The sequence below is a fragment of the Oncorhynchus nerka genome, linkage group LG19, assembly GCF_034236695.1.
Source record: "Oncorhynchus nerka isolate Pitt River linkage group LG19, Oner_Uvic_2.0, whole genome shotgun sequence".
Classification (NCBI taxonomy): domain Eukaryota; kingdom Metazoa; phylum Chordata; class Actinopteri; order Salmoniformes; family Salmonidae; genus Oncorhynchus; species Oncorhynchus nerka.
The window spans coordinates 610,374-625,321 of NC_088414.1; the positions used below are offsets into that span (position 1 = coordinate 610,374).

Sequence of the window (14,948 nt, forward strand, 5' to 3'; positions counted from 1 at the left end):
TATGCTACGTAGTTACAATTTCTTTTTCTATTTTGCAAGTACAGTGAGGGAAAAAAGTATTTGGTCCCCTGCTGATTTTGTACGTTTGCCCACTGACAAAGAAATGATCAGTCTATAATTTTAATGGTAGGTTTATTTGAACAGTGAGAGACAGACTAACAACAAACAAATCCAGAAAAACACATGTAAAAAATGTTATATATTGATTTGCATTTTAATGAGGGAAATACATATTTGACCCCTCTGCAAAACATGACTTAGTGGCAAAAACCTTGTTGGCAATCACAGAGGTCAGACGTTTCTCGTAGTTGGCCACCAAGTTTGCACACATCTCAGGAGGGATTTTGTCCCACTCCTCTTTGCAGATCTTCTCCAAGTCATTAAGGTTTTGAGGCTGAAGTTTGGCAACCCTCCACAGATTTTCTATGGGATTAAGGTCTGGAGACTGGCTAGGCCACTCCGGGACCTTAATGTGCTTCTTCTTGAGCCACTCCTTTGTTGCCTTGGCCGTGTGTCAATTCAACATGACTTCTGCCAAGTTCAAAACAACTCAAAACTGGGAATATCAGACATCAGTGATTTCAAGACAACTGGGATAAAACTAGTCATCCAACTTGGAATTCCAAATCAGGACTTCGGGCCTCTTTCTTGAGCCCACAAGGAGGACTGCCGCGCCACCTTCCTGTTCAAGTGAGCACAGCACAACAAGGTGAGTCCAAAAATGGATTGTTTGCTGCTGTATATGTATACTGTAGCCAAGAAAGTAATACCGAGTGTATGTTTTTATTTTTATTGATTTATTTCACCTTTATTTAACCAGGTAGGCAAGTTTGAGAACAAGTTCTTATTTACAATTGCGACCTGGCCAAGATAAAGCAAAGCAGTTCGACAGATACAACGACACAGAGTTACACATGGAGTAAAACAAACATACAGGTGAGAAGGGAGGTAAAGGCAAAAAAGGCCATGGTGGCAAAGTAAATACAATATAGCAAGGACAACACTGGAATGGTAGTTTTGCAATGGAAGAATGTGCAAAGTAGAAATAAAAATAATGGGGTGCAAAGGAGCAAAATAAATAAATAAATTAAATACAGTTGGGAAAGAGGTAGTTGTTTGGGCTAAATTATAGGTGGGCTATGTACAGGAGCAGTAATCTGTGAGCTGCTCTGACAGTTGGTGCTTAAAGCTAGTGAGTTGTTGTGTAGTAAGATGTTAGTAGCCCATGTCCCTCTCTTCCCTCATGACTTAGCCTACTGTTCTGACTTGGTGGTGCACATGTAGCCTATAGTCTGCTTTAAAGGAATGTAATAATCTGTTCCCTGGACACCATTTGTGAATTGATCGCCCCCCATCTATCTTTAGAGTTCGTTCTGTTAGGTGACCTAAACTGGGATATGCTTAACACCCCATCAGTCCTACAATCTAAGCTAGATGCCCTCAATCTCACACAAATCATCAAGGAACCCACCAGGTACAACCCTAGCAGATGTTCTGAAATAGCTGCAAAACCTGGACCAGTACAAATCAGCTGGGCTAGACAATCTGGACCCTCTCTTTCTAAAACTATCCACCGCCATTGTTGCGACCCCTATTACCAGCCTGTTCAACCTCTCTTTCGTATCGTCCGAGATCCCTAAAGATTGGAAAGCTGCCGCAGTCATCCCCCTCTTCAAAGGGGGTGACACCCTAGACCCTAACTGCTAAAGACCTATATCCATCCAGCCCTGCCTATCTAATGTCTTCGAAAGCCAAGTTAATAAACAGATCACTGACCATTTCGAATCCCACCGTACCTTCTCCGCTGTGCAATCCGGTTTCCGAGCCGGTCATGGGTGCACCTCAGCCACGCTCAAGGTCCTAAACGATATCATAACCGTCATCGATAAAAGACAGTACTGTGCAGCCGTCTTCATCGACCTGGCCAAGGCTTTCGACTCTGTCAATCACCGTATTCTTATCGGCAGACTCAATAGCCTTGGTTTTTCTAATGACTGCCTTGCCTGGTTCACCAACTACTTTGCAGACAGAGTTCAGTGTGTCAAATCGGAGGGCATGTTGTCCGGACCTCTGGCAGTCTCTATGGGGGAACCACAGGGCTCAATTCTCGGGCCGACTTTTTTCTCTGTATATATCAATGATGTAGCTCTTGCTGCTTGCGATTCCCTGATCCACCTCTACGCAGACGACACCATTATGTATACTTCTGTCCCTTCCTTGGATACTGTGAGATTCAATGCCATACAACACTCCTTCCATGGCCTCCAACTGCTCCTAAATGCTAGTAAAACCAAATGCATGCTTTTCAACCGTTCGCTGCCCGCACCTGCCCGCCTGACTAGCATCACCACCCTGGACGGTTCCGACCTAGAACATGTGGACAACTATAAATACCTAGGTGTCTGGTTAGACTGTGAACTCTCCTTCCAGACTCATATAAAAAAATCTCCAATCCAAAATCAAATCTAGAATCGGCTTTCAATTTTGCAACAACGCCTCCTTCACTCACGCCACCAAACTCACCCTAGTAAAACTGACTATCATACGGATCCTCGACTTCGGTGATGTCATCTACAAAATAGCTTCCAACACTCTACTCAGCAAACTGGATGCAGTCTATCACAGTGCCATCCGTTTTGTTACCAAATCCCCTTATACCACCCACCACTGCGACCTGTATGCTCTAGTCGGCTGGCCCTCGCTACATATTCGTCGCCAGACCCACTCGCTTCAGGTCATCTATAAGTCTATGCTAGCTAAAGCGCCGCCTTATCTCAGCTCACTGGTCATGATAACAACACCCACCCGTAGCATAATATAACTCACAAACAGTAGCTCTTGAACCGTTCAAGCGACAGACACATCCTATAAAAAAAGCTAGCATGCACACCACACTTAATTAAGCTATTAACATGAAACCAACATCCAAATGTGCTGCCCCAACTTTGCTTGAGAAAATAGTTTTGATATTATTTCGGGTTTTTGAATTACAACAATACTTAAATGAGCTCCCAATGCATTTCAAAGGGAATAAAGTTGCCATAGACTGACAGTTGAAGTCGGAAATCCCTGTCTTAGGTCTGTTAGGATCACCACTTTATCTTAAGAATGTGAAATGTCAGAATAATAGGAGAGAGAATGATTTATTTCAGCTTTTCTTTCTTTCATCACATGCCCAGTGTGTCAGAAGTTTACATACACATAATTAGTATTTGGTAGCATTGCCTTTAAATTGTTCAACTTGGGTCAAATCTTTTTGGATAGCCTTCCACAAGCTTCCCACAATAAGTTGGGTGAATTTTGGCCAATTCCTCCTGACAGAGCTGGTGTAACTGAGTCAGGTTTGTGGGCCTCCTTGCTCTCACAAGCTTTTCAGTTCTGCCCACTTTTCTATAGGATTGAGGTCAGGGCTTTGTGATGGCCAATCCAATACCTTGACCTGGTTGTCCTTAAGACATTTTGCCACAACTTTGGAAGTACGCTTGGGGTCATTGTCCATTTGGAAGACCCATTTGCGACCAAGCTTTATAACGTCCTCATTGATGTCTTGAGATGTTGCTTCAATATAGCTACATAATTTTCCTTCCTGGTGAAGCCATCTATTTTGTGAAGTGCACCAGTCCCTCCAGCAGCAAAGCACCCAAACAACATGATGCTGCCACCCCTGTGCTTCACGGTTGGGATGGTGTTCTTTGGGTTGCAAGCCTCCCCCTTTTTCCTCCAAACATAACGATGGTCATTATGGCCAAACAGTTCTATTTTTCTATCTAGTTCTATCAGACCAGAGCATTTCTCCAAAAAGTATGATCTTTGTCCCCATGTGCAGTTGCAAACCGTAGTCTGTCATTTTATGGCGGTTTTGGAGCAGTGGCTTCTTCCTTGCTGAGCGGCCTTTCAGGTTATGTCAATATAGGACTCATTTTACTGTGGATATAGATATTTTTGTACCTGTTTCCTCCAGCATCTTCACAAGGTCCTTTGCTGTTGTTCTGTGATTGATTTGCACTTTTCGCACCAAAGTACGTTCATCTCTAGGAGACAGAACACGTCTCCTTCCTGAGTGGTATGACGGCTGCGTGGTCCCATGGTGTTTATATTTGTGTACTATTGTTTGCACAGATGAACGTGGTACCTTCAGGCATTTGGAAATTGCTCCCAAGGATGAACCAGACTTGTGGAGTTCTTGTCTGATTTATTTGGATTTTCCCATGATGTCAAGCAAAGAGGCACTGAGTTTGAAGGTAGGCCTTGAAATACATCCACAGGTACACCTCCAATTGACTCAAATTATGTCAATTAGTCTATCAGAAGCTTCTAAACCATCACATCATTTTATGGCATTTTCCAAGCTGTTTAAAGGCACAGTTAACTTAGTGTATGTAAACTTCAGACCCACTGGAATTAAGATATTTATTTCACTGTGTCTGTAAACAATTGTTGGAAAAATTACTTGTGTCATGCACAAAGTAGATGTCCTAACTGACTTGCCAAAACCACAGTTTGTTAACAAGACTTTTTTGGAGTGGTTGAAAAACGAGTTTTAATGACTCCAACCTAAGTGTATGTAAACTATTTTTAATGACTCCAACCTAAGTGTATGTAAACTAGTTTTAATGACTCCCACCTAAGTGTATGTAAACTAGTTTTAATGACTCCAACCTAAGTGTATGTAAACTAGTTTGAATGACTCCAACCTAAGTGTATGTAAACTAGTTTTAATGACTCCAACCTAAGTGAATGTAAACTAGTTTTAATGACTCCAACCTAAGTGAATGTAAACTTCCGACTTCAACTGTACATGAGGAAAATGTTGAAATGTGGGCGTGTATCTCCTAGCAACGCCAAACCAACGTTGAGATGTTCACACTGACCCAACTTATATTGCTTGTGTTTATTATAACTATATAAATGTTTATAAAATGTGCCTAAAATAACTCAAACAGTAACTCTTCAACCGTTCAAGCTGGAGACACTAAACCAACTTTCACATGTTCAGGCTATCCTAACCTCCAATTCTTAAAAACATGTATCAATTATGACTATATATATTTGCATAAAATGACTCACCAACATGAACTGTTATACCATTCTAGCTGGAGACACCAAACCAATTTTCTCATGTTCAGTCATAACTTCAAACGGGTCAGCTTTATGCAAGCCCAAACAGTTTGTGGGCACAGTTTGTCACTGCAATAGTGCAATGAATGTACAGTCGTGGCAAAACGTTTTGAGAATGACACAAATAATAATTTTCACAAAGTCTGCTGCCTCAGTTTGTATGATGGCAATTTGCATATACTCCAAAATGTTATGAAGAGTGTTGGGGAAGAATCAGAATTGGTTGGTAACATAGGTAAGATGTTTTATATTCATCATATGTTTGTAAGTTACTTCTCATCAGAATGTTATTTTTGTATAATACTGTGGCGGGGTTGCAGTATCTGTTCTATGTCAAGACTAAGTTACTTGGGCCGGAGAGAGGGGAGAGGTCAAGCGTGTATCTCTTGGCTCCACAATGTCTGTGTGCCAGTCAGTGTGTCTCTGTGATCTTGTCAAGATAGGATGGATTTGATATATGGCTGTTGATATGGAGGATTTGTTTATGGTTCTGAGTTTGAGGAAAGCACATAGTTTAGGAGACAAAGCTGAACGATGAATTATGCCGATGCTGTCTTATCCTGTGTGTGTCTTTGCTATAAAGGATCTCAGTTGAAATGTGGAGGGGACTCTCAGAGAATTCACTGATAGACACTGAATTGATCTGAGAGTCACAGGGTTGTGTTAGAGCTCATATAATTAAAGATGGACTTTGATAACTAACTCTGACTTGTGGGTGGTTTGCTCTCATGATTTGGTAAATAGAGGAAATTTCCACGACAAGAGTGATCATGCAAATTAACCGAACCCCCCCCCCCAAATTCCACTGCATTTGAGTCCTGCCACAAAAGGACCAGCTGACATCATGTCAGTGATTCTCTCATTAACACAGGTGTGTTAGGTGTGGACAAGGCTGGAGATCACTCTGTCATGCTGATTGAGGTCGAATAACAAACTGGAAGCTTCAAAAGGAGGGTGGTGCTTGGAATCATTGTTCTTCCTCTGTCAACCATGGTTACCTGCAAGGAAACTTGTGCCGTAATCATTGCTTTGCGCAAAAATGGCTTCACAGGCAAGGATATATCTACCAGTAAGATTGCACCTAAATCAACCATTTATCGGATCATCAAGAACTTCAAGGAGAGCGGTTCAATTGTTGTGAAGAAGGCTTCAGGGAGCCCAAGACAGTCCAGCAAGCGCCAGGACCTTCTCCTAAAGTTGATTCAGCTGTGGGATCGGGGCACCACCAGTACAAAGCTTGCTCAGGAATGGCAGCAGGCAGGTGTGAGTGCATCTGCACGCACAGTGAGGCGAAGACTTTTGGAGGATGGCCTGGTGACAAGAAGAGCATCAAAGAAGCCAATTCTCTCCAGGAAAAACATCAGAGACAGACTGATATTCTGCAAAAGTTACAGGGAATGGACTGCTGAGGACTGGGGTAAAGTCATTTTCTCTGATGATTTTCTCTGATGAATCCCCTTTACGATTGTTTGGGGCACCCGGAAAAAAGCTTGTCCAGAGAAGACAAGGTGAGCGCTACCATTAGTCCTGTGTCATGCCAAGAGTAAAGCATCCTGAGACCATTCATGTGTGGGGTTGCTTCTCAGGCAAGGGAGTGGGCTCACTCACAATTTTGCCTAAGAACACAGCCATGAATAAAGAATGGTACCAACACATTCTCCGAGAGGAACTTCTCCCAACCATCCAGGTGACGTTTGGTGACGAACAATGCCTTTTCCAGCATGATGGAGCACCTAGCCATAATGCAAAAGTTATAACTAAGTGGCTTGTGTGTAGATTGATGAGAAAAAAAATCTATAATTTCATACATTTTAGAATTTGGCAAAATGTGACAAAATATGGAAAAAGTGAAGGGGCTGAATAGTAAAAAAAATATATTGAACCTTTATTTAAGTAGGCAAGTCAGTTAAGAACAAATTCTTATTTACAATGACGGCCTACCCCGGCCAAAACATAAAGACACTGGGCCAATTGTGCGCCACCCTATGGGACTCTCAATCACGACCGGTTGTGATACAGCCTGGAATCTAACCAGGGTCTGTAGTGAGATGCAGTGCCTTATAATACTTTCCAAATACACTGTAGTTACTGTATGTGCATCTTTCCCCACCTCATCTCGGAAACTTGTGCGCCACCCTATGGGACTCTCAATAACAACCGGTTATGATACAGCCTGGAATCTAACCAGGGTCTGTAGTGAGATGCAGTACCTTATAATACTTTCCAAATACACTGTAGTTACTGTATGTGCATCTTTCCCCACCTCATCTCGGAAACTTGTGCGCCACCCTATGGGACTCTCAATAACAACCGGTTATGATACAGCCTGGAATCTAACCAGGGTCTGTAGTGAGATGCAGTACCTTATAATACTTTCCAAATACACTGTAGTTACTGTATGTGCATCTTTCCCCACCTCATCTCGGAAACTCAGTTGAGCAGGTTTGACTGAAAAGGACTCTGTCTGAAGTATATTTTTGTTTTGCTTAAAGAGAACCACTAACACCTTTTGTATTTGTATTATTTTTATGACAGGATAGGAGCAGAAGCAATGAAACAGAATAGAGGGAGAATAAATGTGTATGCAGGGGTTCCCACCCCCAGACTCCGGGCCCTGCCTGCTTCAGTAATTCATATTAAAGTGAATAATACTTGTCTGTATTGATAAATATAACACATGGTACATTGGCAAAATGACAGGAGGAACAAGACACTTTTCCCCAAATATTTTGTTTATTTACTATAAAATAAGTTCAAATTCATGATATAAAATGCTTCGAATAGGGTAAAGATTTGAATAATTAAAATATCTTGATATATTTTAACTTACAGGATATAGTTTCATTTTTTTTTATAACCCAGAGATTTCATGAGATTTTGCACGAAAAATGTGCTAATATAAGTTAGCCCTTAGCCCTGGAATTTTTGAAAAAGAGAAACCAAAAAACACAATAGTCAATAAAAAATAATATACTGTATATTTATATATATATTTAGAAAGTGAACTTTGGTAGAAGAGACTCTATAGGACACATGAGGTAGTGGAGACTGGAATAAAAGAGCAATAGACATTCTTTACAAATAAAAAAGTACCACCAAGTGGCATAGGAAACAGCATACAATTTCACACACACATTTCAAGCCAACTCAGATCCAAAAAAGGACATAAGATTACATCACATCAACATAAAATAAGAAAATATAATGCATAAAGACTAGAAAGCTGGCTGAGACACAGGTGGATAAGAGGAGGATTCAGAAGGCATTGAGAGATTATAATTCTTACCAGACATGACAAATTGAAATAACACTGACTAGCTTTTATGAATTTGACCGAAACAGATTTTTCTTCCAGTATATAAAAAAAACAAGAGTGCATAACTTTAAAGCTTTTAAAAATACATTGAAAGGTAAGATAAGAAAAATAACCAGAAGCAGGAACAAAAACTAATATTTATGGAAAATAGTGTGGTATAAAAATACAGTCAAGTACAATAATTTTAACTACCAAACTTCACATTTATTTACATTTAAGTCTTCAAGCTTGATCAGCTTATACTCCACATAAAGAAATATGATTAGTATTAAATATATACAATTGTATGCAACAAAAAAAAACAGTATTTTTGAAATTGTCTCAAACCATTGCCATTACGGGATTCGAACTCTTGAACCCTTTAAACTAGAGATTCAAATATAAAAATAGCAATTAAATGCATATTTCCAATTCAATATTTTTTTAAATTAAATTAATTAATTATCAGAATTTTACTTTCTTAACTGATTACAACGAGAACAACAACACTTGAAGAGTTATAGTTCATACAAGTAACACAATTTAGGATCATGCTTGAGAAAGAACTCTAATTAAAAAGAGAGAGAAAAAACATTTACAAGCAAAAAGGTCTAGCTTGAGTTCCGAAATATCACTTGACTCAAAAAACTACATTGAACAGCATTTATATTTATCAAATAGAAAATCCCCCATGGAAAAAAGAAGTTTGATAAAAACCTCAGATATATACGGATTTTATAACATATTAAAAAAGCAAATAGTTCTCAGATCAAAAATAACTGAATTGTTGTGTGACCTTCTACAACAGAATAGCACCAAAAGAATGGTAGATCAATATTGAAAATAGAGGTTTTGAAGGTTCATTAAATGATAAACAAATACACAAATATGCGTGACGCACACAGCGTAACAGCGAAAGTTAAGAGGCCGACGGGGGATTTCTTTTAACGCCGTGGCCCGACATTAAAACGTTGTTGGGAGACCTTACCTCCATACTCAACAGATGTCTCAATTTGTAAGGATAGTTTTGAAGAGAGAATAACATACAAAAAGCTAAGAAACATATCCGTTTTATATATATATATATATATAATATACACTGAGCATTCCAAACATTAGGAACACCTTATTTAACCTGTCTCCTACCCTTCACCTACACTGATTGAAGTGGATTAAACAAGTGACATCAATAATGGATCATAGCTTTCACCTGGTCAATTTGTAATGGAAAAAGCAGGTGTTCTTAATGTTTTGTTCACTCAATATAACAATTCTTGTTACATACACAGTACCAGACCAAAGTTTGGAAACACCTACTCATTCAAGAGCTTTTCTTTATTTTTTACTAATTTCTACATTGTAGAATAATAGTAAAGACATCAAAACTATGAAATAACATATGGAATCATTGTTAAATTGTTAAACAAATCAAAATATATTTTATATTTCAGATCATCCGCTCACCTACTCTGCGTCACGCAAAGACATGGCGGTTGGAACCAAAAATCTCAGATTTATCAGACTAAAGGACAGATTTCCACTGGTCTAATGTTCATTGCTCGTGTGTCTTCTTGTTATTGGTGTTCTTTAGTAATGGTTTCTTTCCAGGAATTTGACCATGAAGGCCTGATTCACACAGTCTCCTCTGAACACTTGATGTTGAGATGAGATGAGTCTTATTTGGGCAAAAAGGCAAATAACTCTAATGAACTTATCAGCAGAGGTAATTCTGGGTCTTCCTTTCCTGTGGCGGTCCTCATGAGAGCCAGTTTCATCATAGTGCTTGATGTTTTTTGCGACTGCACTTGAAGAAACTTTCAAAGTTCTTGACATTTTCCGGCTTGACTGACCTTCATGTTTTAAAGTAATGATGGACTGTTGTTTCTAATTGCTTATTTGAGCTATTCTTGGCATAATATGGATTTAGTCTTTTACCAAATAGGGCTATCTTCTGTATACCACCCCTACCTTGTCACAACACAACTGATTGGCTCAAACGTATTAAGAAGGAAAGAAATTCCACAAATGAACTTTTAACAAGGCACACCTGTTAATTGAAATGCATTCCAGGTGACCATCTCATGAAGCTGGTTGAGAGAATGCCAAGAGTGTGCAAAGCTGTCATCAAGTCAAAGGGGGGCTATTTGAAGAAAATATATTTTGATTAATTTAACACTTTTTTGTTTCCTACATGATTCCATACGTGTAATTTCATAGTGTTGATGTCTTCACTATTATTCTACAATGTAGAAAATACTAAAAATAAAGACAAACCCTTGAATGAGTAGGTGTTCTAAAACTTTTTATGTCTTTCATGTCTTAAAAACAAAAAAACAGTTCAGACAAATACCGGCATCATAAGCGTTCACATCCAGTGTTAAGCTTGCCAAACTAGCAAAGTTTCTGTTAGATATGTCAGTAATCCCTGAAACACTTAAGTGATCTTCATGATTATTCGACTAAGCTTGATGGCCCAACAGTAAAATGCACATTTTAACGGCATCTTTGTAGAAACGCAGTTATGCACAAAATCAACCGATTAAGCCGCTTCATTATGATTTTCTTCTGAGACTTATGACCAGACTATACAACATAAGTGATAAAAACCATCTTTACTCTATCGTCTTCCATTTGTGGTTCTAAGGACTTATTTTTGACTCACGGGTTAAAATGGAAATAACTTCTTGAAACCTTTGCGGCACTGCAAAATGGCTACGGAAGTGCTTAATGAACCATTTCATTACCAGAACAAAGCCTTGAAGAGCAATACAGACTACAGTATACCAACATGGCCCTGTGACTAAGAATGCACCATTTTCGTAGTAGAAATTTTGCGACTTGCTTTTTACATTTTGTGCTAAGATACAGCAGTTTGAGGCCATAGTAGAAGGGAGAGAGAGAGGAGGGCCCAGATACTACTGTCCATCCCAGGCCCTCCACTCTTGACTGGGGAGGGTCTGGGGTGCAAGGAAGGTGGTAATGGTAGCGGTTAGGGAGGTTGGTCTGATTGGAAGCGTTTAGAGGAGGAGAGAAAGCAGGCTTGGCTAGGCCTTCAGTAGTATTTCCATACGGACGCTTTGGGATAGGGAGGGTAGTGGACTGGGGGAGGATGTTGGGGACTACCAGTTGAGACGGAAGATGGGGTGCTTGAGGAGTTCCCTGGAGGGGGGACGGTCCGTGGGCTGCAGCTCCAGGCAGCGCAGGGTGACGTCCCTCAGGCCCACAGTCAGCTGGGGAGGGATGGAGGGTGCACAGGTGGCACTCGCAATCTGGGGGAGAGGGAGAGAGGATTTGAGGGTGAAGTAATGACACTGTAGAAACCCAATCAACCACAAGGACTTTGGATGAAAGAGGAAGGCCAATAGGGTGCTTTTTCAGCTATATATACAGTGGGGTCCCGAAATTATTGACACCCTTGATAAAGATGAGCAAAAATGACTGTATAAAATAAACAATTGAAATACTGAGCTATAGGGGGATCCCGTGACCCTTGAACGAGATTTCCGCATGAACTAAGAGCTCCGCACAATTAGTTTCCAATTCTTAATCTTACCCCCACTTCAAGTTAAAAACTCCATTAGCTTTAGTAAAAAAATCATGGAGGCTACAAAAGGCGACATTACAGGTGACATTTTTACCCAGACTCGACCAATAGCCGTGGAAAAAGCCTCCAAGAAACAGCTAGCTTCAGAAAAAGATAGTGCCATTAGCTAGGAGCAAGAGGACCCGTCCCCTCGCGAGGGCCAACAACTGCCAACCTCGCACTCTGTTGAAGATTCCTTTCGGAGCTAAGATCCCAACGTACAGAACTCAACATCAAATTAGATCAAAATTATCTCAGCTCAGAGTGATAGGGGGCAAGGTGACAACCCTGGAAAATGCTTTGCCTGACATCAACAACAAGATAAGCATCAACACGGGGCACCTGGATGAGGCAGAGGGGCGAATCCTATCCGTGGAAAAGTCACTGGCAGATGCCATGGAAACAATAGCATCTGCTAAAAAGAAAATAGAGCATCTGGAGGAGAAAACAGAGGATCTGGAAAATAGGGGGCGAAGGAATAATTGTGGCCAAAAAAGAAGAGCTAAACATTCCACTGATCCGCTACCTGCAAGACAAACTTCCTGAGTGGCTCCACCTGTCCACCGACAGGCCCATAGAACTGGAGAGAGCTCACCGAGCACTAAGGCCCCCACCAGCAGCCAGACAACCACCGTGCCCAATCACCATATGTTTCCTGAGATTCACCAACAAGGAACGAGTCCTACAGGCGACAAAAATCAACACCATTACAGTAGGTAATGTCAAACTCACCTTACACCAAGATCTGTCCGCTGGAATACGGCGAAAGCGCAGAGAGTTTGACGAGGTGAAGATATACTCCATTGACTGAGGCATCTTAGCCGACGACATATAGCCGACATCCAATGACCCACCCGCCCCGCCCCGCTAAATGTCATCATAGCCGTCTAATTTGAATTAATTTTGTTTTAGCTGAGAGAGGGATAGGCCCTATAGCCTAACCTAGGCCTACTAAACTTTTATCTTTATTTTCCCCCCTTTTCATTATTATTGGTAGTTATCATTTTCACATAGGCCTCCACCATTTATAGCCTATCGATTACGACACATTTACAGACCTAACAGGAGCCTCAATGTGTCAATTTTATGCCCATGGTCTTATCCTGTTGATATTTTGTTTTAATAAAAACAAACAACTTATCCTATAGATCCATCTTAATTTTAACTTCTTGAGCGTAGGGGGCAGTATTTTCGTTTTTGGCTAAAAAACGTACCCATTTGAAACGGCCTATTTCTCAGGCCCAGAAACTAGAATATGCATATAATTGTCAGATTAGGATAGAAAACACTCTAAAGTTTCCAAAACTGTCCAAATATTGTCTGTGAGTATAACAGAATTGATATTGCAGGCGAAAACCTGAGGAAAATCAAACAAGGAAGTCCTGAAAACTCTCTGTTCCATTGGATGCCTTGCCTCCAATTAAAGGGATATCAACCAGATTTATTTTCCTATGGCTTCCTCAAGCTGTGAACAGTCTTTAGACATAGTTTCAGGCTTTTATTTTGAAAAATTAGCGACAAAGAACCCATCGCGTCAGTGGATGGCTGGGTGCCAGCAGAGTTTTTCATGCGCAACAGCCATTTTCTCTCTCTCGCCTATGGAAGAAGCTACATTCCGGTTGGCATATTATCGATAATATATTGTAAAAACAACCTGAGGATTGATTATAAAAAACATTTGACATCTTTCTTCTACGCACTTTACGGATACTATTTGGAATTTTCGTCTGCGATGTCGTGACCGCTCGAGTCTGTGGATTTCTGAACATAATGCGCCAAACAAATGGAGGTATTTTGGATATAAAAATAATCTTTATGGAACAAAAGGAACATTTATTGTGTAACTGGGAGTCTCGTGAGTGCAAACATCCGAAGATCATCAAAGGTAAGCGATTTAATTGATTGCTTTTCTGACTTTCGTGACCAAACAGCTAGGCTGCTAGCTGTTTGTAATATTTTGTCTACTGAGAGAGATGTTCTTACATAAATGCTTGTTATGCTTTTGCCGAAACGCTTTATGGAAATCTGACACGCCAGGTGGATTAACTTCTAAAGGTATAGGGGGCAGCATTTTCACTTTTGGATAAATAGCGTGCCCAATTTCAACTTCCTGCTATTCATGCCAAGAATATAAGATATGCATATTATTAGTAGAGATTTGGATAGGAAACACTCCAAAGTTTCTAAAACTGTTTAAATCATGTCTGTGAGTATAACAGAACTTATGTAGCAGGCAAAACCCTGAGGACTAACCGTTCACATTTTTTTTTAGGTCTCTGTCTGTTCACTGAGATCTCATTGGCAAACCATATTTCTTAGGAACTTGTTTTCAGTTCCTACCGCTTCCACTGGATGACACCAGTCTTTGGAATTTTGAGGTTATTCATTTGTGCAATGAAGAAGTAGGGCCATCCTGGAAAAGGGTAACGCTGTTGAGAGTTGGCCAAGACTTGAAAACAGATAGATCAGTCTTCAATTTAATCAATTATTAACGTTTAAAAAAGTAACTACAAAAGTACTTTGAAATATTTTGGCAAAGTTTATAGGCAACTTTTGAAATATTTTGGAAACTTTTGAAATATTTTGCAGTGACGTTGCGCATTTTGGAAGCTGTTTTTTTCTGGATCAAATGCGCCAAATAAATGGACATTTTGGATATATATGGATGGAATTAATCGAACAAAAGGACCAATTGTGATGTTTATGGGACATATTGGAGTGCCAACAAAAGAAGCTCGTCAAAGGTAAGGCATGTTTTATATTTTATTTCTGCGTTTTGTATTGCGCCTGCAGGGTTGAAATATGCTAACCTCTTTGTTTACATGATTTAATGAAAGTTTGATTTTTATAGAATTGTTTTGAATTTGCTGCGCTGCATTTTCCCTGTTTTTTGCCCAAGTGGGACGCAACCGTCCCCTATACCATGAGAAGTTAACAACAAGCTTAGCTGTG

General features: G+C 40.1%; 1 protein-coding gene across 1 annotated transcript in view; it reads right to left on the bottom strand.

The window, feature by feature from the left end:
• Window positions 1-7,831: 7,831 nt before the first annotated feature.
• LOC115147124 (mitogen-activated protein kinase kinase kinase 1-like) overlaps window positions 7,832-14,948 on the bottom strand; it is a 191,321-nt gene continuing 184,204 nt past the window's right edge. The window contains 1 exon segment of the mRNA XM_065004604.1: window positions 7,832-11,682. Within this exon segment, the coding sequence (XP_064860676.1) occupies window positions 11,533-11,682 (150 nt within the window). The 3' untranslated portion in view covers window positions 7,832-11,532.